This window comes from Nesoenas mayeri (assembly GCF_963082525.1).
Source record: "Nesoenas mayeri genome assembly, chromosome: 1".
Taxonomy (NCBI): domain Eukaryota; kingdom Metazoa; phylum Chordata; class Aves; order Columbiformes; family Columbidae; genus Nesoenas; species Nesoenas mayeri.
In genome coordinates this window covers 205220718-205247126 of record NC_137541.1, presented here as the reverse complement: position 1 = coordinate 205247126, position 26409 = coordinate 205220718, and the positions used below count along the sequence as shown (strand labels likewise).

The following is a 26409-nucleotide window of genomic DNA, read 5'->3' as shown; positions in this document are numbered from 1 at the left end:
ACAAACAGGACATCAACATCTGGCTGAGCAGGACAGACCCTTCTAACTGGATCACTGGTTTAACAATTAGGAACCTGCTTTCTACTTCCAGCTGTGTCACACATTTTCTTAATGACTCTAGTCAAGCCTTTGGGACTCTAGTCAAGCCTTTGGCTGGAAGTTAGGAGTACAGTTTAAGTAAATCATCTAACTGGTTTCTAAGCTCCTTCGATAGCTGATGGGGAAAAGGCAGAAACCTCCAGAGTGCATCTCCTCCCTCCAGCAGCTCTTTTGGGAAGGGATCAAAGGGCTATTTCTCTTCGAAGATGCTCCTTTCCCTCTTCATTGATCACTGCACAAGAACTCAAAGCTGAGATGAAGCACTGAGGCTCCAGGCAGCTGATGTTCACTGAGATGACTCTGGACCACGGGCTGTACGTGGGTAGCCCAGTTTTCCAGTGCCTAACCATAAAACCATAGAATGTCCTGAGCTGGAAGGGACCCATGAAGGATCCATGATTGGAAGGATCATCGAGTCCAACTCCTGTCCCTGCACAGGACAACCCCACAGTTCACACCGTGTGTCTGAGGACGTTGTCCAGTCTCTTCTTGAACACCATCAGGCTTGGGGCCGTGACACCTCCCTGGGGAGCCTGTTCAGCGTCCAGCACCCTCTGGGTGAAGAACCTTTTCCTCATGTCCAACCTGAACCTCCCCTGGCACATCTTCCTGCCATTCCCTCGGGTTCTGTCACTGGTCACCAGAGAGAAGAGCTCAGCCCTGCCCCTCCTGCTCCCCTTGTGAGGAAGCTGTAGCCGCCATGAGCTCTTCCCTCAGTCTCCTCCAGGCTGAACAAACCCAGTGACTAAGCAGGAGGCACCTGGCCCAGCAGAGCAACCCAGAGCACTACACTGATCTCCAAGCTGCTGGGGCAATGCAGAGAGGCCAGAGCCACTGCTGGCAGTCCTGCTTCTCAGTACTGATTGCACAAGGTCAGTCTTTGCAGGATTCTGCCTCAAGTTCCCCGTGACATTGAATGGCCTTGTACAGGAGTGATTCCCACAGGGAATCCCACTTCTAGGATGAGCATCCTATGGAAGGGAGGGACAGATGGAGGGAGGGAGGGAGGGAAGGAAGGACAGACAGAAGGCCAGTGCAGTAGCTAAGCATGGCAGCACACTTGTCTTGGAATAGGAGATAAGATTTCTAGATTATCCTCACTTTGAGGTGGTTTGAACTCACAACTGCCAGGATGACACCTATCCACAACACCGTCCTGTATGACTCTCTGCATTCCCCCTGCTCTAGTTGGGCCACCATGCAGATGAAGGAACCAGAGAGAAAATTAGCAAGGGGAGGCACTGGTGAGGGCTATAAGCCTTTTATCCAATGTTTCTTCATGGCAGGATTCATTAGCCACCCTGTAAGAGACACAAAAAGCCACCCTCCCACATGAGGATGCTCAGAAATGGTGGGTTTTGCTTATTCTGCTTCTGGCACTCTGATTCTTCCAGAGCAGCCCGGCTTCAACAGCAGGGGTGGAAATGGGACACATCAGAGCTTGGCTGAGGCTTTGTGAAGCTAAGAGCACCGTTCCAGCCCTTCCAGGCAGGTGACCCAGGCCTACAACCCAGATTTCCCATTTCCATGAAACTCTGAGGAGCCACAAAGCAAAAGGTGGGACAGCCTGTCCAAGTATTTCTTCCCCATCTGTAACAGAACTTACTGGTATTGCTGTTCAGCCTTTTCAAACCACTGGGTCCCTCTGGGGACTAAGGTGCAGCCCAGGAACCTCCCGACTCATCTCAAAATCTCAGGTGTTCCAGTGCCTACCAGTTCAGGCACGGAAAAGTCTGTGTACTAATACACGGGGAACCCTGCGGTCCGAAACAGCGATACTGATGAAATGAGCTGCCTTTGTAGTCTGGCAAACCTGGAAAGCAGAGAGTCTGAATCTCTTCCATGGGCCACTGCGCTTCCTATGGTCTGTTTTGGGTGCCAGAGGGTATTGTTTCAACAACAGTCTCTAATCTTCCTGTGCCAGTTTCTCCATCTGCAAAAACATCTCTCTTAGCCGTAATGAATTCTGCTCATAGTCCTGAGTCAGAAACAAATGGAAATACTGAGATCTTTGGACAGAGCAAGGACAAAGTATGTAGTCTGCATCTGTTCTCCATGGTTCCAAAGACACGGTTAGAGGAATATGCTTACTTTTTTCTGGAAAAATGTTAAATGACCTTTTATATTTTTTTCCTTTAGAAATGAAAAACGCTTGCAAGATTCTCCCAGCTGCCAAACCTTTGTTCCTGAAAGAAACAGGCGACTGATAGGGGACCGGAGCTCTGTCAATAGCCAGGGAAATTCCCAGGCACATGTACTTTCAGAATGATGGAAGCAGGTGACTGGCAAGACCTGTCTTAATTGTTGACTTCATTTCATGCCAGGGACTTGCACAGCCCCGAGCTCTAGGGAAAAACACTTCACAAGATCACTTTTTTGGGTGGGGTGACAGTAATATTTTCAGCTGCTGGATATCAAACATTATTTGCAGTGTTCTGGATGCTGCATGACTCACTCAATTTGGGAAGGAGTCCTACATGCAAGTCGGTTACAGAGATCTCTTAAAGAGCTTTGGTACATCTAACAAGTTGAGAGTTAGCCATGGAATTCTTCAACACATAGATATTACTTCTTTGCTAAGACCGCGGTTCTGTACAAATAGACGTTGTAGCACCTTTCTTCCTTGCAGGGACCTACAAGAAAGCTGGAGAGGGACTTTTTACAAGGGCATGTACTGACAGAACAAGGGGTAATGGCTTCAAACTGAAAGACGGGAGATTTAGATTAGATATAAGAAATTCTTGCCCATGAGGGTGCTGAGACGCTGGAACAGGCTGCCCAGAGAAGCTGTGGATGTCCCATCCCTGAGAGTGTTCAAGGCCAGGTTGGACAGGGCTTTGAGCAGCCTGGGCTAGTGGAAGTTGTCTCTGCCCATGGCAAGGGGTTGGATTAGATGAACTTTAAGGTCCCTTCCAACCCAAACCATTCTATGATATGATTCTATATGATACGATAAAATTTATTATCATGCACACTCGTTTTATTGCCCAAGGTTCTGCTACCTTTTATAAAGATGTTCTTGACCACATGTGCACATGACAGAGTCTCTGAAGTCCAAGCACCAGCCTGGAAACCCTCTGAGGAAGGGAATATTTCTCAGCTTGTACTTTTAAACAGGCAATTCTGTAAATAATGCCAAGCAGTTCCATTCAAAACCCCATTTTCCACCCAGCTCCCTGTAATTTCCCTGAAGACATGCCACATACCTTAACATTTTCTTCAGGCCAAGAGTCTAGTATTGTTGCAATATGGCCTTTGTCATGGACGGTAATAAACAACCCCCTAAGAAAGGAAACAAGAATAAGAAGCCTTGTCATAAAATTAATAACTCCAAGATAAAATAAAACAGGTGAAACTTGAAAATGCCGGGAAATGAGCTACTGAGCACAAACTCAGGCTATTCACTGGCATGGAAATGAGACCTCAAGGGACTGCTAATAACAACTTTAGTTCTCATTTCAAAACCCCAAGGCTCAAGATTGTTAATGGCAACTTCATTCAACAGCCACTGGTGTTGCACATTTCACCTTTTTGAAACATCTTTGCTTCAGGGAGTAAATTCTGCCTTAGTGCAGGAGAGGTTTCTGGTTAAAATAATTCTGGTGAGCGCGGGGGGGAGGCTGACGATTTTACCTTAAACCTTGTTACACATTCTTTCCCAGGGAGCTTATTGCTGGCAGTTCAAACAGGGAAAGCACGATCCTTCTCATCCAGCTACTGATGTCAACAATGGGGATGGATACTGCAGAGCGGGAGATTCTGGGTGCCCTCTCCAGTCAACACAGCTCCAGCTGGATCAATATTTGCCATGGCATTTGCTTTGACCAAGTCATAGAATCTTTTTGGTTGGAAAAGACCCTCAAGATCATCAAATCCAACTATTAAGTCAAACTTGCCCCTGCAATACCATATTTTTTTTTTCCTGAATATCTGACCCTAGTTTTTGACACTTGTGTTCACCAAGCGAAAACCACCAAAAATGAGGTGTGAAATAGAAAATTAAATGTTTGGATGAATCCTCACTTTAAATACTCAGATGGATAATTGCATACCTGGCTGCACTAAGGCTAATCACTTCTCAACACCGAGGTCTTCATTGTTTAAACCAAAATGCCTTCTTTTTAATAAAATTAGGAACTGGAAGACAGCATTCTTGAAACATGCTTTAGACTTGTGGCTTATTTTTCTCCTCTTTGCTTTTATTACCAAAAATAGTGTCCTTAACACGGATTCTCCCAATACCCATAGTATTATTATAGTATTATTCACTTTGGCTGACCTCTGCTCAGACACTTTAGGATTTTTTGAAGCTCCTTTTAGGCTGTTCTAACCTCAAAGAAGTGACCTCCTCCCTATGTGTCTCAGGGTAAATTGCTTATGTCTCATTTTTAGAAGAGATTGAAAGCAACTTCCATTTTAAGTCCATATGAGTGATGAATAATCAAACATAATTGGGCTACTCTCTACAGCAAGGACTCTCTCACAAGATTCTTCTAGAGGAACAGATATCTTCCAACAGTTAACTGTGGGAATCTTAACAAATAAGTCTTTACTTTGAAAAGAAGAAAAAGTGCTGACTTTAACACTGATCAAATCGCAATCACACAGAAAGATCAGAAAAGGGAAAAAAAAAAAAAGGAAAGTAATGGTTCATTTCTTCAGCTTAATCCTTTAAAACTGTGCCCAGAAACCAACAAACTAATGGCATACACATGGCCTATCTCAAAGGCAGTATTCACAGATGGTAATCTTCACAAAAAAGGGGTACTGTACTGCTGCCATCTAAGTTTAGAGGAGAGCGATTATCCAGGAATTAAAAGCACAAATTAGGAACATCACTGAAGACATTTCAAGTTACAACATGCTTTTAAAAAGAACGCTATTGTTTTAACATAGCATTCCTCATACATAATAGACACCTATTACTTAAGTGTCTATTTGTGTGCTGCCTGTATTCCCATTTCTGCAGTGCTGAGGAGGGTCCACCAGCCACTGAAGCTTTGAAAGACACCCAGTGCTCACAGCGAGAGCTGAACCCCAGCTGTCTACCCACTACCGGTCCCACAGCTCAGTGAATCGCTGTTTCATACAAAGGGAAGAGGACAGATGCCCACTGGCTCCAAAGAGCTCCTGACTCTGACAGTTGTCTCAGGAGGGTAGTGGGATGGTTTCCAATCCCTGCTCTGGATCTGGTACAAGGGAGACTTCAGCCTGAGTCTTCCAAAATCTGATGACTGCTCTCACTGTGTGGCTTGGGAGAAGGGCTCTCATGGCTGTTGCTGTAGAATCACAGAATACTTTGGGTTGGACCTTCAAAGCTCCTCCAGTGCCACCCCTGCCATGAGCAGGGACATCTTCACCCAGATCAGGTTGCTCAGAGCCCCGTCCAGCCTGGCTTGGGATGTCTCCAGGGATGGTTCATCCACCACCTCTCTGGCCAACCTGGGACAGGGTTTCACCACCCTCAGTGTAAAAATTTCTTCCTCATGTTAAGCCTGAATCTCCCCTCCTTTAGTTTAAAACAGTCATCCCTTGTCCCGTTGTAACAGGCCCTTCTAAAAAGTCTGTCCCCATCTTTCTTATAGTCCCATTATAAGTACTGAAAAGTCTCCCTGGAGACCATGGTATGGTTTGCCTGAGGAAGGAATGGTTTGGCTTAGATAGCCAGGTTGGTGACTGAGAACCAAGCACAAAGAGGCACCCCTCTCAGAATTTGCATTCCCTTCCTTTATATTATGTTTATTTGATGTAAAGCAGGCACTCCCATCGAGTATGCTGGCTCCTGTGGATCCTTTTCTGAAAACAGAACAGCTAAGACACACATTCACTCTCCCTTCACACCACACCATGGACCAGATTCCCAGTCTCAGCTGCTTATCTCTGCTGTCACATACATGGAACAATTCAGGTAAAACATTGCTTCTTACTTTACTACAGGCAAAATCAGATGGCTTAATTTAGACTAACAATTAACATACTAATGGCACTCCAGCTTTGGAAGTGAAACCATCCAGAGTAGAATTGGTGATCCATCTGGGGAAAGTGACCTCTTTCATCAACAAAGCCACATAGGGAAGTGGGCACACATCTAAGCAAGCCTCATATTCCCCTCATGATGAACTGGAGAGCCAAGGGCTCAGTTTCAATAAAACACACAAGTTTCCAAAGCCTTTAGGCACCCAGCTGGAGTACGGTCCTGAACCTCATCCTGAACCTACGGACTCTGTCAGGTGCTCAAGCAGTCAGCAGAGGACCATGGTCATGGTGAGCTCGAAGTGCCTTTGCAGATGAGTATAAAATGAGTATAAAATGAGTATAAAATGATCAACTCAGTTAGTCCAAGGAGTTCACTGTGTTTTTAAGAAGATGCAAAGGGAAACAGACACTCGTCAGGCTTTAGACTTGAGGGCCACAGCTAAATCCTCGTTTTGAATGGTCCCCAGGAGATCTGTGCTCTCCTTTCTTACAACAGCGGTTACCCACAGAGATCAGCTGGCCAACTTACCTGTTGAAATAAGACGCCTGAAGTTGGCAGAGGGTTAATCTTTCCTAAAATCCCTTCTGCAAGGCAGGCAGTAGGAACAGACAGGCTCTGCAAACTGAACTCAGCAAAAGGTTTGCTGTTGACTGAAGGGTACACAACTCACAGGAGAGGTGACAGGAGCAAAAGCTTGTTTGTGCCTTTGAGGACAGTAAGGGATGCTCTGGATGCTGAGGGGAATGGGTTGTAAATAAGAAACATCCAAGCAGCAATAAAATGAACTAACTTGATTTTTCTGAGGAAAAGATGCAGCCTAAGCATGCTGAAGACCGAATGCAACCGAAGTAACTTTAGCATCACGCCTTCTCCATCTCTCCTGGGATTACATTTGAGAGATTGCTTCAGAGAAACAATAGACAATTATTACTTTAATCCCCTTGGGACTCAATAAAAATGATTCAATTAAAATAAAATGCTAAAAAGATACGTCATTTTGATCAAGTCACATAACACGGGCACTGTGTGGGGCAAACACGCATCTCGGTTTTCCAGACCAGAAGTCTTGCCTGTGCTCAGGATCCTGCCATTCTTCATGTGTCTAGTCATTGTATATCTTTATCCTCCACAGAGAAGCAGCCATGCACACAGATGGCTGGAAGCCAAACACACGTGCATGTGGGTAAAAATAAAAGAAATAGAGCTTACTAAAAATTAACTGCCTCAGCCAAGCTGAGCCAGAACATCCACACAGTACCACCATTCTGGCTAAACAGTAACCTCCTGAGAGCTGTTACCTTTGTGGGGGTAATTCAGAGAGGGGAGCGCTCCAGCCTGCATTCATTAGGGTTTCAGAGCTCCAGTCTCTTATTCAGTCCATTAACATCACAGGCTTCACTACAGCTGCCTTTAGTTAAGGTGGAAGTCAGACTAGATTTTATTGTGCCACTGAGCATGTCTGTAAGGTTCCAGGGAACTTCGAGGAGAGTTACAACTTCTTAATTTGTCACGGAGAAAGTATTTGTATCTGGGTTTCAGCAAATCAAGTCAAGCTGCCTGGACTGGACTGCAGGATCCAGCAGACCACAGATCAGAACTGCAAAATCTGCCAAAGGGGTTGGATATGTTCACCTACACCACACAAGACCTTTTCTCATCCCTAAGCCAGGGATATTTTCTCTTTTCCTTTCTGATTTTGTTCTGGCTGGGTTCATGGACGTGCTCCAGGAATTATAAAGCTGCACAGCTTACCCTGTGAGCTACGGGAAGGGTCCTGCTGCGGTGCTCGCACTGCTTAGATCTCGGCAATCCCGATGGCATTTTGAAAGACCCACAGCGAAGACAATCTCAGAATCACAAGGCTTATTTTAGAAAGAGTTCAAGCACAAGGGAGACAGGACACATGTGGTGCCCAGAGGAAGCAATGCCAGACACTGGTGATGGCTTTTTAGAATAGCATTCTTTTATTTTAGATATTTGGGAAGGAACAAGTTTTAACATGCCTCAGGCATTAGGAAACAAAAATATGCTTTAATGCTTTCATTCAATAAGCAGTTACTTCTTCAAAAAGGCAGTGTTCCCCTTTCTGATCTTTGTGATTATCAATGCTGTCTTGTGAGCTGTTTCCCCTTAGAAGAACCATTGCACGACGGAGCCAGGAGTGCTATCTCTAAAGCACTATTGTTTATTTACACACAATGTGCTTCATTTCCCAAAACTCAGAGGGGAGTGAAAAAGATTATGCAACTTCTTTCCTCACAGCTCCAAATCTCTCCTCACTTGCCTTCTGCCCTGAAGTCCCTCTCCCTAACAGCAGTTACCAGCACTGCTGTGGCTGGGTTTGCAACCCTCCTGCTGTTTTCTTGCCCCACTTTTGTAGTCTGTTACTGTCTCTGACACGTGATCCCTCAGAAATCCAATGCAATCAATGCCTTTGCTTTATCAAGCTCCATGTAAAACCTCTTTGGCCAGTGCTGTTCTACTCTTAAGGTGTTGTCCCATGTTGGGGTTTTGGGTATCACCCCTAGGACTTCAGTTGCCTGTTTATACGATTAATGACCTCTTTACACTTATCATATCTGAATAACACGTAGCAATTATATCCACTGAATTTACCATCCTGGTCAAAAGCCACACAAGAGCCGAACAGATGATATGCTGAATCACTGACTTGTATACTGGTGTGAAGCAAAAGGACCCTACTCTTGGCTTCATGTGAATTTTCCTTACTAGCTGAGATAGGACCATATTTGTACACTTATGTCCCTACGGAGGAAAAGAGAAACCACTAGAAGCACCTCAAAAGCTTTTAAGTTGATGAGAGTTGAAAAACATAAGAACCCCCACTCAACCAATGCAGCTTCATCCTTATTTTCCACCTTCACTCCTCTAAAGGGAACTACTCTCTGAAGAAAAAGATACTTGCTTTGTAGGAGAGGTATGTATTTGAACAGCATTAACCAACATTTATGGATACTGCAATGCTCAGGCTTGCCCAGGGTTTGGTGTGTAGCATGAAGAACACAAAAAACCTCAACTGCAAATTCCGCACGCGTTCTGCACAGCAATCAGTCCATTAGTCTTGTTTATTAGACCTCAGAAAAGAAATATCAGAGATGTTTTCCTTAATGGCCTACCAGTCTCTGCCTTATAGCATTGTTCCTGAGAAGAGGGACTGATGATGGGAAGCAGAGGAACATGGTAGCTGAGGTCTCTGATACTCCAGATACTTATGCATCACCTGTTGTGCCAAATGAGAGGGGCATTCGCAAGGAGTCTGGCTCCTCAGGTGTGTGCTGCCGTACCAGCGTGCAATGAATTGCAAGACTAAACCACCAATATGGCAACAAAACTCAGGCTTTTGTTTCATATACTTTCCACTTATTAACTTCAAGTCCGGGTGCTATAAGGGGAACTTGCTCTACAGGTGAGGAGAGGACAAAGGCTACGGGGTGGGTTAACATTAAGAAAATGAACATCCAATACAGACAGGCAGGCATCATGATTCAATGTCTTAATCCGGACAGGAAAAGCTCATTCTCAGAATAAAAACATTCAGGACAAAGGGTAAGCAACTCCACTAATAACCTGAAGGTGATGAAATTCTGCCTACATAAAAGTCCTTGAGTGTTTTCACTTATTAGGGCCTGGACTTCCCTCAGAATGGGTAGGAAGTCCATGGGAAGCCGTTGCTTAAAAAAGGAACAAACAGAACAGTTGAGTCAGATCTTTGCCAACATCCAAGCCTGCATGAGGCTGCTGTTGAAGACTGATTAAAAAGTTGTGAGACAGTGGTCAGTAACTGAGATACAGGGACACAAGGAAAGGGGTCTGACAGGCATGGCACAAGTTGACCTTCTGCAGTGACCACAGCCATTGTCTTACCCAAAGGCTTGATGCTCTTGAGAAGCTTTGAGCAAGACCGGGCAAGCCCTGGCATCAATACAGGCTGAGGATGAAGGGATTGAGAGCAGCCCTGTGGACAAGGACTTGGGGGTGCTGGTGGATGAAAGATTGGATATGAGTCGGCAATGTGCACTTGCAGCCCAGAAGGCCAATTGTATCAGAAGGAGCGTGGCCAGCAGGTGGAGGGAGGTGATTCTGCCCCTCTGCTCTGCTCTGGTGAGACCCCACCTGGAGTCCTGTGTCCAGCTCTAGAGCCCTCAGTGCAGGAAAGACATGGATCTGTTGGAGAGGGGCCAGAGGAGCCACAGGAATGATCAGAGGCTGGAACAGCTCTGCTGGGAGGACAGGCTGAGAGAGCTGGGCTTGTTCAGCCTGGAGAGGATAAGGCTCTGTGGAGACCTTAGTTTGGCCTTTCAGTGCTTAAAAGGAGCCTGTAAGAAAGATGGAGGCAGACTTTTTAGCAGGGCCTGTTGCAACAGGACAAGGGGTGATGGTTTTAAAATAAAAAGGAGAGATGCGGGCCAGAAATGAGGAAGAAACTTTTTACAGTGAAGGTGGTGAAACCCTGTCCCAGGTTGGCCAGAGAGGTGGTGGATGCCCTATCCCTGGAGACATCCCAGGCCAGGCTGGACGGGGCTCTGAGCAACCTGATCTGGGTGAAGATGTCCCTGCTCATGGCAGGGGTGGCACTGGATGAGATTTGAAGGTCCCTTCCAACCCAAACTGTTCTATGATACTAATACTGTATCAGAGTAACATTTGGGTTCACCTGGCGAAATGATGTTCCTACTCAGGAAAGAAAAACACAAGTTGGCTTGTCACTGTGGACAGATGCTGATCCCTGCTGAACACTGCCCTATGCTCTGTGGGGTCTGGGTGAATTCTGCCCCAAGCCCAGGTGACTGGCAGGTATTTTAGGTGTCCACCTCTGCAATGGGGACACACGCCAGGCAGGGATCAGGTGATGGTCTTGGCTTTCGTTGCAGGCAAACCACAGAAAATAGTCGCCGCTGTGCAGAAGAACTGGCTGAAGGACCTGCTCTGTATTCAAGGCTGGCCTGTGTTAGAGATGCAGTAAAATGTGGTTACAGTAAAGCCCTTCATTTGGTTTTATTTATTTATGCTTTCAAGCCTCACACACAAAATTGACAGGTTGAGCAATATGAGCCTCCAGACACATTTCCACCAGCTGCACCACTATTGTTGATTTTTTTGGTTCAGGTCTCTGCCAGAACAGGATAAGAGGCTTCAGAATAACAAAATAAACTCTGAAATTGTTTGGCTCCACGAGGGAGCTTGAGATTATAAATGCCTGTGGGCTAGAGGCTTTGGAGAGAAAGTATTTGCTAGCATGCACTGATTTGTATAAATACAGTACAATTGATCATCAAATTGGACAAAATCTCTGTGGTGATTCATCAGCTTTTTTTTACAGATTTGTTTATAACAAAAGCCAAGAACTTCTTTGTGTTTTAGATAATTTTCTTCATAAATTTTAGGATGCTGAACAGCACCCTGAGGTACTGATGAAGAAATAACACCAAGTACAATTAACTATTAGTGAAATCTATACAGAGATTTATAAGGCAATATCCTATAATTTAAGTACGTTAAGAGATTGAATTTCAAATAATCTGCAAGGTGAATAATTGGATTAATGTTACAAATGTCCTTAAAGTGATCATCATAAATTTTAGGCAGGAAAATCAAAATTCATTGTGGAAGCCAGAAGATGCAGACTCCAAGGTACAATAATGAAAGATTCAACTATTCACACCTGGCCCCCAAACCCATGCAGGGAAATCTCCGTGACCTTAAGGCAGCTGAGCTGTGGGAAACTGCCAAAGATCAGGAACAGAGAGATCTGAATGAGCTCACAGACTTGAGGAAGAAAGTTTTTACACTGAGGGTGGTGAAACCCTGTCCCAGGTTGGCCAGAGAGGTGGTGGATGAACCATCCCTGGAGACATCCCAGGCCGGGCTGGACGGGGCTCTGAGCAACCTGATCTGGTGAAGATGTCCCTGCTCATGGCAGGGGTGGCACTGGATGAGCTTTGAAGGTCCTTTCCAACCCAAACTATTCTGTGATTCTATGGAAACTGCTGTTGAGACAAAAAGAAAAGATAATGGGGATCATGTCCCCTCCACTCTGAGGAGGGGAACACATACCTTCCCCTGATGATTATTCTGACAGCTGGCCAAAAAGACATCTTGCAGTAAGACACAACTTGTGCTGCTTCACATCTAGATCTTACTAAGGCCTCGCTAGTCCAGGCCTAGGCAAACCTCAGAGCCTTCCTGAGATGCAGGACTAAGCAGAAGGCAGAGAAAAGGAAGAGAAAGCTGGCTGTAGATGAAACTACATAAAAAAACCATGGAATGATTATGGTGCAAGATCAGAAGCTCACAGATAGGAAGCCAGAGGGGACATCAGGCAGAGCACCCACAGCTGTGCCCACTGCTCCCTGAAGAAGAGGTGAGGTAGGGGGACAAGCATGAGCTGGTGTAGGTGGCTTTGGGGAAGCACGGGTGGATATGGAGAGGGGATGAAAGGAACGTGGAAGAGAACAGAAAGGATTGCAAAGGGAATATGTTACAGGACAGTGGACAGAAATCAGGAGGAACCCTGGATTTGTTGGTTCTGCTAGTCAAAAAACAGCCTGAAGAATAAACAGGCCTTTCTTCCTCTCTAGAGGGGAATCAATGGAGAAAGACCAGCTCAGTAGCTACTGTTATTGGTCATTATGCAGCAATGTGAAAATGCAGAGGGCTGGCATCAGGTCCCCAGTGAATCTCTGCTCTTCACTGTTTGGGATTAAGGGAGGAGGCAAAGACACTCACGTCACTCTTGGCTTGTCATGAGCTGCTTGTCCCTGCTGGACTCTCAGGACTCAATTCTCTGGTTTAACCAGAGAGCTGTCATGCCACAGGATAATTCAGTGGTTAAATCCTGCTTGTACTGTATTTGAAAACTTCAGAAACCAATTTTTTCCAGTGTCCTTTGCAGCAGTGGTGTTTAAGAGTGGTGTTTCAGAGGACCTCTGAGAAGGTCTGTGTAAGGATGGAGCCCCTGGAGCCGAGGGCTGGGTGAGAACCAAGCAGGTCTGCAGCTCAGCACCCAGAGCTCCCTCCGGGCTGATGTGCAAGAGGGAGAAGGAGGAATTAGGCTGCTCATAACTACTCTGCCACCCATGCGCAAATTCACAAATACACATGGCAAAAGACCAGGCATTGAGGTGAGACATAAGATCCCACCACCCAGGGACTCCACCAGCCACCAAGGGTGGGCATTTCCCAAATTCAGGATCCTTTGTTCCATTTAAGCTCATCATGCTCAAGGGGCTTGGAGCCCTCTGCTCAAAAATAACCTTAAGTGTAGGAAAATCCGACTCAGCCCTGATTTTTCTCTGCCATTTTGGAGGCTCAGTCTAAACCTGCCTGTGTGCTGGATCCTTGAAGTGTCTCAGTACTTGGAAGACTACAGGGTTGCAAAGAGAAACGTGTTGAGGTGGGCAATCAGCACTCAGTGATGTTGATCAAGAAGCCCTTATCTATTTTCACTGCTAAGCACATAATGTATTCTGTTCTACTTGATAGTACAGAGGTTAAGGTGGGATCAAAAATCCCTGGGAAGTTAAGTCCTACCCTGATTATGTTTCCTTCCTGCACCGCGCAAATTCTTCCAAGACCCACACCTTCACTTTTAAAGTGCGCTGCAGGGAGCTCCAAGAATGAACACAGAATTACCACAACATTTGACAAAGAAAATAAACATTATTTTGACAACAACAGAGCAATCAGCTTTCATATCAATTAAATCTAACCTGGCATACTCTTAGTGAATGTACCTAATGAAAAAAAATTAACTTTTGCCATAAATTGCAGCAAATATGGAAAATATCAGCAGCTTTTACAGCAGGCCCTCCATAATCTGGCTGAGAGAGTTGGGGTTGTTCAGCTTGGAGAAGGCTCTGGGGAGACCTTATTGTGGCCTTCTAGTACTTAAAAGGGGCCTGTAAGAAAGATGGGGACAGACTTTTTAGCAGAACCTGTTGTGACAGGACAAGGGGTGATGGTTTTAAACTAGAGGAGGGAGATTCAGGCCAGACATGAGGAAGAAATCTTTTGCACTGAGGGTGGTAAAACCCTGTCCCAGGTTGCCCAGAGAGGTGGTGGATGCCCCATCCCTGGAGACATCCCAGGCCAGGCTGGACGGGGCTCTGAGCAACCTGATCTGGGTGAAGATGTCCCTGCTCATGGCAGGGGTGGCACTGGAGGAGCTTTGAAGGTCCCTTCCAACCTAAAACTGTTCTGTGATTCTATAATTCTCTGATTATATGAGAATCATGTACTGAAGATACATGTGGTTTGCCTTGTCAAAATGTTTGGATGGTGAATCTGCACAAAGAGTCCTCCAAAAAAAACCCCAAAAATCAAAAAACCAAGAACCAAAACACAAACAGCAAAACCCAAGTACGATAGGAATTACAGTATCAAAGCTCAGAAGCCATCACTCTATGCAGACCTCCTGGGTAAGTCCGGCAAATGCAGAACAGCCCTTTATGGTGTCTATTGTTTTATTTTCTCTTCTCTTTCAGAAATGGATGCCGTGTTACAGAGGATAAGGGTGCTGGCGTGCTACCTCTGACTCAGCTGTGACACAGCAACATGAGACTGCACTTCAGTAGTACCTTGAGTGGTGTGAAAAAAATCAATATAAATTATAGAGTAAAAACGTACCATTTATTAATAGAAATATTCCATAAACTAAACAGTGATAAAAAGAGGATTGCTCCTCATAAAATAAGTCTCCAGGTCACGATGCGGAGTCCATGGGAGGCTGTCCCACAGCTCAGTGGATATTGCTGTCTAGGGTTTTCATGTTAGCTGGTGTTATTTCCCCTCCAATTTATATCCTGTTATTCATTATTCTAAATAATTCTCCTCCCTGTCTGTGGCATTTTTTGTTTAAGGTGGGGTTGTTCCTTGTGGCAGCAGCATAGATTTATGCCAGATTAAAGGCAAACACGTCCTCTTGAATTTCCTTCATCAGGTCAACCTCTTTCTTTTGGCCAACTCCACCTCTTCCTTTGAGCTTCTCCTGGAAAACCAGGGAATTTCAACAGATGCAAATCTAAATCACCTCTGACAGCAGGAGAAAGCCTGACCTTCATAAATTAATACGAGACTTTGCTGTTAACTTCAGTGGGCCTGAGCTTTTACCTCATGCCCATGGAAGTTTCTCTAGGTTACTAAAGCCACTGCACACACATTTTTCTCCAGAAAAGCAAGGGAGAGAGAAAAAAAACACTGAAGATATGGAATAAGGAGCACCGATTGTTTTTCTAATGAAAAAATGTATCTGGATCTTTTTTCTCCTCTCCCATCGCAATGTAATAACTGTTAAACAGCCTCATAACAACAGTGTCCACCTTACTCACCAGTCTTATGGTACCTCAGATAAACGTGTGGTACCTCCTCAGAAAGGAGGTTGTAGCATGGAGGGGGTTCGTCTCTTCTCCCAATTAACAAGTGATAGGATGAGAGGAAATGGCCTCAAGTTGCACCAGGGGAGGTTTAGATCGGATATTAGGAAAAAATTATTCATGGAAAGGGTTGTCGGGCATTGGAACAAGCTGTCCAGGGAAGTGGTGGAGTCACCATCCCTGGAGGGGTTTAAAAGGTGATTAGACCAGGTTCTTAGGGACATGGTTTAGTGCCTGAGTTAGGTTATGGTTGGACTCGATGACCTTGGGAGTCTCTTCCAACCCAAATGATTCTATGATTCTATTCTATAACGTCTGATATACCAGCTCTACTCTGTATGCCCAGAAGCCAACCTGTGCTCCTCTCCCCACTTCACTGAAGGAAGACAGAGAAGGGTCAAGGGTGGGGGCACAGCACACTGGAAAGGCTTGTCTGGAAAAGGTGGGGTCAGCACAGAGGGAGCAGTGGGAACCCCTGAACTACTTTGCCACCCCTCAGCAGAGGTTTACAGAGGCTGAGCCTTTCTCAGCAGCCCTGGGCTCACTCTGCGCTCACTCCTTCTTCTTCAACTACTCCGGCTGTGGTTTTCTCCTCCTCATTCCATAACCTGATCTCATACCAGGGACTGTCTCTCACCTGTATCTCCTGCCAACCTTCTCAGGGCTTTCTGACCACACATTGTCTCCGTGATACCTTCCACAAATCCTCACTTCAGTCTGTCGCAAGGCCAGTCTGCTCATGGTGATGTAACCTAAACACACATCATCAAACACATTCATCTTCCCTGACACTGACTTCAGCTGGTTCTGGAAGAAGGCTGAACCAGGCCGGTGGCAACAAGAGAAGTTATGACAACCAGTGTTTTTACGAGAAGTGGAGATTGCCTAAAGGGGTTTCAAAGCACAATTGTCAGGACAATAAGCCAAAATCCAGTCTTCCTGCTCACTTTTGGTCTCCCCTGTTTTATAGAAGAGGGAGTGCAGACAGTTCTGTGGTTAGGGACAAGTCTATGGGATTTACACCTTTGTTCTAATGCCCATTTGGTTTGAGTTTAAATGGCAGGCAACTTGCTCAGACTGTGCAACACCATTAAAAAAAGGCATCTCGGCAGAGCCAGATCTGTTGAAAAGACAATTCTGTAGATTGACTGATGTTTAACTCGCTCATTTTTCATCAGAGACACAGAGCATTATTCTATCAGACTTAATTTTAGCACCATCTGCATCCTGTTAGCTTTCATTCTTCAGGTTCAGCTTCACCCCAACACGTTTCGCATTGTTCTGCAACCAGTCCTCAAGGATATTTATGTCTCCAGAAAAGAAGCCTGAACTTAAGCAAGTTCTTTCTGTCCCCATAGCTTTCCTCCAACAGTGACACACCAACCTGCTCCAGTCCTGCTCTCAGGGGATGACAAAAGCTTCTGCAGAGCTGCTGTTAACTATATACTTTCAAATACCAGTATGCACATGAGTTACCCAGTGCCTTGGGAGACTGTGGTCTTATGCCATTTTAATAAACCATCCCTCGCTATCACAGAAGAAATAAAACCGTGATACCATGCCCTGAGGTAAATTCCCTCTGCTTTCTCTTTGTGAAAAAAGTATAAAGTCTCTTTCCAAAGATACCGAGACAATCAAAAAAGATCCTGCAGCTTAAAAAATGCCTTTTAAATAGCATTGCACATGTTCAGTCCTGTGCTGCATAAGGACTCCCATGATGTTAATTAAGCACATTTTATACTGAAACAAAAAAAAAGAAAAAGCAAAAAAGGAAAAAAGATCACTGTACTACTACACACTTTTCTTCATAGAGAACTTTGTATCTTCACTCTAAAGCGAAACGGACTCTCAACCACAGCCTGAAAACTTTTAGGGCTAGTTGAAGCATTTCCTACAATAACAGTGACTCTTTCTGTTAATGGGAGCAAAGAACAGAGATTCCTCCTTCCTTCCCTTTCAGTGCCTCAGAAAGCTGCAAGCCCTGCTCCCTTACATTTCAATCCTTCCTCCTACCAAGTTTCTGATGAGGATGAAGGACCCCTGGGCTCTGAAAGGCAAACACTTCCATGTCCCCAGGGTAACCTGTCCTTTGCCTGAAGCTACAATTACGTTATCACCGCTGCCAAAGATAATCAAACCTGCTCTCCCAGGCCTGGAGCAGCTGCCTCTGCTGCTGCACATCCCTGTCACCACGGCAGCACAGCTACTCGTGCAGCTGGCAGTGACCTGGCCGTCTGGATTACTGATAGTCTGGCCCAAAAAGGATGTGAATCTACCCAGATTTATTATTGAGCCAGACCATTGCACACATGGACACCTGCAGGCACAAGGGCGGTGGAAAGGAGCAGTGAATAACCAGGGAGGGATCACAGGAGACGCTGAAAAGCCGCATATTTCAGCCATAGGATCTGCAGCTGTTCAACTCTGCAGGAGATCTCCCGTATGTCTGGGCCACCCCTGAGTGTCTGGAATCCCACCTATACGTGATCCAAACCTTGTCACCGTGGGAAGCTACTTCCAGCAATACACTTTGGCCTTGACAATGTGAATGCATTTGGGTGCCCTCACAGCCATTCCAGAACTTGCTAAGACAAACGTGGCAGCAAATTTTTTAACAAAACTACAACCACAAGACCCTGTGGCACAAACTGTGGAGGAGCATAACTTGAAAAGCCCCCAAGAAATGAGCATATTTGCCTGTCCTAGTTTTATACCCCTCCTGTACCGGCCACTGTGGCCGACGGGGTCTGTGCTGGGAAAACTCTTTGGAGAGAGTTGCTCTTCTGTCCTGCTTATTTAACACAGTTCGATCACAGAAGAGAGATTCTGACAAGGTCATTTTATCCTAAGTGTGACAGAGGTGCTATTGCTTGGTACTTCAACCAGTACTTAAATATTACACAATGATTTCTATTTTTTATTTTAAAAATACAAAATATAACACTACTTTGGCCTGTTGAATGCTTTGTATAAATGAATATTGGTAACTCAGCAGGGAGCTGCTTGGAAGCCCAGACAGGAAAAATGAGATTCAGGATAGGACACCTTCCAGCAAAAACTTCGCAGCAATCGGGGTGCAGGGCCAGAATGTAATTTTTAATAATCTGATGGTTCCACTTCTATCCCAGTCATTCTAAAACCCTGGGGCTTCATTACACGGGAAGAAGTCTGAGGTCACAGAAAAAGCAAAGCCTGCTTGGAGAATGCAAAGTGACTCCTGAACAGAAAGTCAGTGGGAGTTTGGGGAAGGCAGAGACAAGAACCTGCTGGGACACAGGAGCTCTGCCTGGCCCACCAGGAGAAGCTGGCAGACTATGGGCACCAGAGATGAACATGCCAAGAGCTGCACATTTGCAAGTCTTTTTTTCCCCCTCTGTAGCTCTTTTTTACTGGTAAACAGAGGAAAGGTGTGTTTTAAGAGAGCTGGTTGGATAGCTTTTGGAAAGGAATGAACAGCAGGTTCTCTGCTGGCAGAGATGATTCTGGAGCCCTGACCTGGGAAGAGAACTCTGGACAGGTAAAAAGTCCACCCTTAAGAATTTGTACATAGAGACGGGGGAAAGTAGAAGAGGCATTGAGCCCTGCAATCATGGCAGCAATATCTGGCAAACAAAATCTGCAGCCATGCGAACACTGATAGATGCATTCTGATGAGAGAAGCGCTGCTGGACCTCAGAGGGCTATTTTCAGATGCTCTTGTACAAGAGTTGCTTTGAAAGCAAGTTACTCATGCTTTAATCTTTCCAGGCTCAATCTTCAAATATAAAGCCAAGCACTACTGGGGCTGAGAAAGATCTCAACACCAGGAAGAAGTCCACAGGTCGCTAATTGCTGCTGCTGTGGCTGCAGAGAGACTTGTACAATATTCTCTAGACTTCTCACCATAAGCTGTGCTACACGTGCACATCCATCTGTGTTGGAACACCATGTGGTGTTTCAAAACTGAGATATTTCATCTCTCCTGCCCGATCAACAGCACAAAATGTGACAGTTTGTGTGGAAAGGTAGTGGCAGCAGCAAACACTCAAACCAGCTCCCCGATGCCCAAGTGGCAGCGCTGGGAGGTGCGGCGCTCCAGAGGACAGATTTAGAAAGGGTTTGATTCACTGGAGAGACGATCCACAACCAAGAGGACAGAGGTCACAGCAGGACACGTAGCGGGGAGGAACGCTAAACACAATTAAAGAGTGGCACATATCTGGTGGGGTAATTGTGTCAAAGGAAAGATTCATGGGGAGCAGATGACAGAATGAATTAGAGTGACCAGACCACTCAGAGAGTGCCCCCAAAGGTGAGGGCACGCTGGGACGTGTTAGCAAAAGCTAAAATCTGCCTGCTCCAGTCCCCTCCTCGCTGCCAGGCCTCCGTGGTGAAGCAGTGCTCACTGTTCTGTGCTGCACTTCAGGAGAAATGGAGCCAAACAGGAATGGGACAGCCTGACAGAACAGCAACCGATACAGGCAAGAAAACCACCAGATTCAATATGATCCAAATTTTCTACTGGAGAGAGGATGACACTGCCAAAGAACATTTAGGTTATATACTAAGGGAAAACCACTTTCTACTTATATGAGAGTTAAGTACCAGGATGGGATTCATAGGGCAGATTTTTTTCAGATTTCGCAGTATCACAGTATGTTTGGGATTGGAAGGGACCTCAAAAGATCATCTAGTCCAATCCCCCTGCTGGAGCAGGAATGCCTGGGTGAGGTCGCACAGGAACATGTCCAGGTGGGTTTTGAATGTCTCCAGAGAAGGAGACTTCACAACCTCCCTGGGCAGCCTGTTCCAGTGTCTGTCACTCTCACTGAGAAGATGTTTCTTCTCAAATTTAAGTGGAACCTCTTGTGTTCCAGCTTGATCCCATTACCCCTTGTCCTATCATTGTTTGCCACCGAGAAGAGCCTGGCTCCATCCTCATGGCACTCACCCTTTATATATTTATAAACATTAATAAGGTCACCCCTCAGTCTCCTCCAAGCTAAAGAGCCCCAGTTCCCTTAGCCTTTCCTCATAAGGGAGATGCTGCACTCCCTTAATCATCTTTGTTGCCCTATGCTGGACTCTCTCCAGCAGTTCCCTGTCCTGCTGGAACTGAGGGGCCCAGAACTGGACACAATATTCCAGATGTGGTCTCACCAGGGCAGAATAGAGGGGAAGGAGGATGAGATTTAACATAAAACATAATCAGTTAATGAACAAGATTATGATAAGGCTTCCTGTGACAGCACGGCAAACCTGAATGGCCTGGACATCCTCTCCAGTTCTAGGCGCTACGTCCTCCCTAAAACAACAGTGAAATACAGGGTGTCTCAAAAAGATAGACTCAATTTCAAAGCAGTGTACAGGGTATATAAAAAAGATGGACCCAATCTGAAATCGCTATATCTCTGCAACCACCACCTGCTCATGAACGAAACTCTTACCACTTGAAAGGGTGGAGCACAGAGTTTGAAATTATTACCGTGAGATGCCTCTACCGGTGCGTTTGCAAATTTTTGTGTAATTGTAACTTGCTGCCATTGTGAAATATACTGCTTTGAAATTGGGTCTATCTTTTGGAACACCCTATATATTTACATGGGTGTCATTTCGTTTTAAAAACCTTCCACTACAAAAAAAAATTAGAAGAATCAGGCCTTTTAGGCTGCCAGTGCAGCTTACGATAACAAACATGGAAAGAGGTAGAAATACAAACTTAGATCTTAGCTCCTGAGGTCACTGAATCTGCAGGTCCAAATGATTTTAGGATGAAGTGTTGGCCCCCTATCCTGAACTAAGTGCCTTGCAGGCCAGCTCCTGATGGATATAATATGCTTCAGGAGAGAAAATATACACTTCAAGACAATAAGAGTCAGATTGACAAAAAAGCACATATGAATGCTTCTCATTTTAATCTCATCACTTTACATGATATAATCAGTCTTTTCTTTTTGCAACAAAAACACTCTTTTGCTAAAACAACCTTGACTAAAAACAAATCTGAGGGTAGGCTGAAATTCACTCTGCATCTTCAGGGAAACAAACTCCCTGCCATGTGAAATTCAGTGTACTAAGGGCATGATGGTTTGTCCTTTCCTGTGGAAGCCAGAGGGTGGAATCCAGAGCAGCTCCAAGCACAAGTTCAGCAGCAAACCTGTCAGACTATGAGAACAGACGTTCTTACCACATTGGTAAAATACTATGGGTTTAAAACATGAGAAGAAGGTGAGTTACAGGAAGGGGAGATTCCAGTGTCTGGAAAGAAACCCCTGCTTTCCTGAGGATAACATCAGGGATGGAAAAGAAAAGAAGCGAAGCTCCCAGATATTGTTTTAATTTCTTGCAAGGTAAAGGCAGGTTGGGGACAGACCCATAGTGGTTGTACAGCAGGAATCGCTGCTGGGAATCTTGATTAGCTGAGAACCAGGGTCCAACCACAACCTAACTCTAGCACTAAACCATGTCCCTAAGAACCTCATCTAAACCCCTTTTAAGCCCCTCCAGGGATGGTGACTCCACCACTGCCCTGGGCAGCCTGTTCCAATGCCTGACAACACTTCCCATGAAGAATTTTTTCCTGATATCCAATCTAATCCTCCCCTGGTGCAACTTGAGGCCATTTCCTCTTGTCCTCAAGTGTGTCCCAGTGTGCTGGTTCCATCTCTGATTTCCTCATACACACTGAAGAGGAGGAGATGGATGTGATCAACACAGTTACCTGGGAGAGACAGAAGCTGAAAAGCAACCCTGAGGAGCAGCTCATGTGAGAGAATCAGTGGCTTTACTAGAAATTTTGATGACAAGCAGGATGCAAGCGTGTTTGCCAAGATAATCTCATCCATAATATGTTATTCACTATTTGCTTCAGGGTCCTCCTGGGATCTTGAAGTCGGTCAGTAGAACTTGTCTCAGTTTCCCCACCTATCACACTACTCTCAGCTGAAACTGTAGTTAAACCTCATGCTTGTGAAATGCTCTTAAAATGGTGTTATTCCATTACTTTGCACATTTCTATAGCAAAAGCTAAAATGTTTATCTGCTTACTGGTACATTTCATGGACATCAAATGAAAAAAATGTTTGCAAAGAAAACTGCACCTCACCATTGAATTTTCAAGCCAGGACTAAAATGTATTTCAGGATGCTAACAAGGGCTTTATCTAAACATTATCATTAAAAAGAATTATGCAGAAAAGGCCCTTCCAACACAGTACACAGTGTTTAATGTCGCATGAATTCACACAGGACTGCGCTGAGCAGCGAGGCAGGCACAGATGCAGAGCATCGTCTCCTGTCAAAATTATTCTTGCAGGGTGGTTTGTGGAAGTGCACACAGAACTTCAAACTCAGCACAATGCACCCAGAATCCAACAAAGACTCCAACGCCAGCGCTGCAGAAGGCGCTCGGTGCTCCCGAGGCAGCAGATGGGGAGGGTGCAGCCCTAAGTTCAGCTGAGCTGCACAGACTGTACCGCTCTGTTTGAGAACAAAACCGCTCTGTTCGCTGTTTGGAGGAAGAAGGCAGAGCTATTCTTGACTCCCAAGCTCATCATCAAATGTACACACACAAAGCTGGTCCATCTTTTGACGCGGGACTGAGTTTTAGATGCTTCAGGCCACCCACATAAGGAGGGACTGTCGATACAAAAGGAACATTCACATGAAGTTAAAAAAAGGGGCAAGAACAGTCTCTTCACTCACCGTGGTCTCCTGAAAGCGAAACCATATTGCTGACAAGCCAGGCCGACAGTTGGGGTGTAAACGATGGGCATGAATTTCTCGATGTCGGAGGTCAGCACTCGGTAAAAAAGCTTCTCATTCCTGTCTTGTAATGTCATAAGAAAAATATACCTTGAAAGTAAACCAAAATAGATATGTATCAGTTCTTATGGATGTTGGCAGTTTCACAAAAAGTGGTAGCCAGTTCATTCAGGGTGTTCTCAGTTCTCCCAAGCCCTGACGCTCCTCGGTGCTACACCATGAGCAGATACCTGGAGTAAAATTGCCCAGAGGACCCGACCGGCTCCACCGTCCCCACCGACAGCTCACAAAGACTCGGTAGAGCTGCAAGTCAGACCCATGCTCACCCTCAGAATTCTGGAATTTGCATTAGAAGCAAATGCAATGGAAAAGGTCAAAAGCAGACTTCAGAGCTACCTGAGACACAGCAGGACATCGTCTTTATTATCAAAATATATTATGCAGCCTAGGAGATGAAATATGCATATACGCAAGTGTTAATATGCACATTTCAAAGCACTGTATTCCTTAAAGTATCTCCACAAGACCTCTCTCTCCATTATCGCACATTCTCAATTACTGAATCACTAAAACCAGAAGGATAGTTAAATTCCATCTTAAAAAAACCCAACCAAACAAATTCATTAATTTAGAAAAAGAAAATGTTAAATTAGCTTTGTATTCTTAGAGTTGCCTAGACTGCTGTGCATCACTGGATTTATATGACCACTTACTGACTGAGAATATGTTACATTTCTCCAAAGATTTTTCTTTCTTGAAAATGCTCCATTGAACGCTAAGATTGAATTGGTCAAATTGAAGCCAGGAAAATGAAAAACTCAAAAAGTAAAGAGAGATTGCAAATGATTTTCTGTCTGAGAAACTAGTATGAACATAATGACAAACTCCCTTTTGTGCCCAGCACCCAGCCTTGTGGTGTGGCTTCAAAAAGGCCATCACACGCTGCTGACAATATATAATTTAAAAGATTGACACGGGCATTTGTGATCCAGAAAAGCCAATGCAATTGCTCTACAGGGGAAGAGTCCTGCTGCCTCAGTGCCCAGAGCAATGGTAGCTGAGACAGATGGAGATGCAAACCCCACCGTCCATCATAACAGGAGTCAAACACCATCTTCCATCAGTAATATGAGCAATAGTGGACACAGTGGAAACCGAGGAACAGAAAGATCAGTCATTACACACCATGGCTTCTGGTTTTTAATTTTTAGCTACCAGTTGGCTGGTTCTTTCTGTTCCTCCATGCAGTATTTCAGTGGATATATCGATGTATGCAGTACTTGTGTTCACTCTACCTCCAGTGCTCTGGGCAGGGATCGCCTTTTCATTGTGCACTTGTACCCAAAGTAGAGTGGATTGCCAGGCTAACACCAGAGCTCTCCAGCAATGTGGGGGCAGAAAAAACCCAGTACCAGTGTTATTTTGGGACTGGGATGTCATGTAATTGAGGGGAAGAAGAATAAACACTCTTGGTGGTGGAGAGTATGGAGAGGTGGGAAAAAGTGACTGAATGAAACCTGTGTGACTTGAAGCAGGATCTGCAGGTCTTCCTGGAGGCTTTAAAGAACTGAAAATTAAACTGGGGGGAGATGAAAATAAGATAGTTTTTACATACTTCTCTAGATCACTGGATTTTTTCTCGAAGTTTCTCATGACACGGAGGGCTTGAACATCCTGGTTCAAGAAGCAAGGAGGAAGGAGGCCATGGATTCCCAGCTGCAGTCTCTCTTCAAGCGTAAAAGCCATTCCCTGGGAAGAAAAGAGGAAGGCACATTCAAACAGCACGATATGCACTACCAGATAGGATATCCAAGAGGAAAGCAAGCAAAAACACGCAGCCCCAAGGCCTTGGCTGCAGGGAGTGAGGGGGCTTGGACCACCCAGACCCGATGGCTTCTGGATTAGCAGTCCCAGTGCCAGAAGAGTTTTCATGATTCACAGTCTTTTGCCATTCGAATTTGGTTGGTGTCTACAGTGTATACAACTTTATAGTGTGTACATTCCAAAGGTTTCTTCCACTTCTAGCCTTCTCTTATATTACGTATTTAGGTCTTACCTACTGGTTTCAATGGCCTTCCTGAAAGCACAGCTTTCACAGTCCTTTACAAATCACATATCAGGTTTAGAATCGTACAATCATTTAGGTTGGAAGAGACTCCCAAGATCATTGGGTTCAACTGTAAACCTAACACTGCCAAGTCCACCACTAAACCATGTCCCTAAGAACCTCATCTATACAATCTTTTAAACACCTTCAGGGATGGTGACTCCACCACTGCCCTGGGCAGCCTGTTCCAATGCCTGACAGCCCTTTCTGGGAAGAAATTTTTCCTAATATACAATCTAAATGTCATTGGTGCAACTTGAGGCCATTTCCTCTCGTTCTATCACTTGTTACTTGGGAGAAGAGACGAACACCCTCCATGCCACAACCTCCTTTCAGGCAGTTGTAGGTGGTGATAAGGTCCCCCCTCAGCCTCCTTTTCTCCAGCCCCAGGTCCCTCAACCGCTCCCATCACACTTGTGCTCCAGACCCCTCACCAGCTCCGTTCCCTTCTCTGAACTCGCTCCAGCACCCTGAGGTCTTTCTTGTCATGAGGGACCCAAAACTGAACCCAGGATTTGAGGTTTGGCCTCACCAGTGTCCAGTACAGGGGGACGGTCACTGCCCTGGTCCTGCTGGCCACACTATTCCTGATACAAGCCAGGATGCTGTTGGCCTTGTTGGCCACCTGGGCACACTGCTGGCTCATGTTCAGCCGCTGTTGCTCAACACCCCCAGGTCCTTTTCCTCCAGGCACTTTCCAGCCACTCTTCCCCAGCCTGTAGCGCTGCCTGGGGTTGTTGTGACCCAAGTGCAGGACCCGGCACTTGGCCTTGTTGAACCTCATACAACTCATCTCAGCCCAACGATCCAGCCGACCCAGATCCCTCTGTATGGCCTTCCTACCCTCCAGCAGATCAACACTCCCATCCAACTTGCTGTCATCTGCAAACTTACTAAGGGTGCACTCAATCCCATCGTCCAGATCATTGATAGAGATATTAAACAGAACTGGTTCCAGTACTGAGCCCTGGGGACACCACTCGTGACCAGCCACCAACTGGATTTGGCTCCATTCACCACAACTCTTTGGGTCCGTCCTCCAGCCACCTCTTTATCCATTGCAGATACACCCATCCAGGCCATGAGCTGCAG

The 26409-nt window shown here is 45.4% G+C and overlaps 1 protein-coding gene across 1 annotated transcript in view; it reads right to left on the bottom strand.

The window, feature by feature from the left end:
• ME3 (malic enzyme 3) overlaps nucleotides 1-26409 on the bottom strand; it is a gene marked incomplete at both ends in the record, with an annotated part of 135887 nt that overhangs the window by 39056 nt on the left and 70422 nt on the right. Inside the window, 3 exons of the mRNA XM_080361837.1 lie at nucleotides 3306-3381; nucleotides 23151-23300; nucleotides 24826-24959. Coding sequence (XP_080217963.1) covers nucleotides 3306-3381; nucleotides 23151-23300; nucleotides 24826-24959 — 360 coding nt within the window. The remainder of the gene's footprint in view (nucleotides 1-3305; nucleotides 3382-23150; nucleotides 23301-24825; nucleotides 24960-26409) is intronic.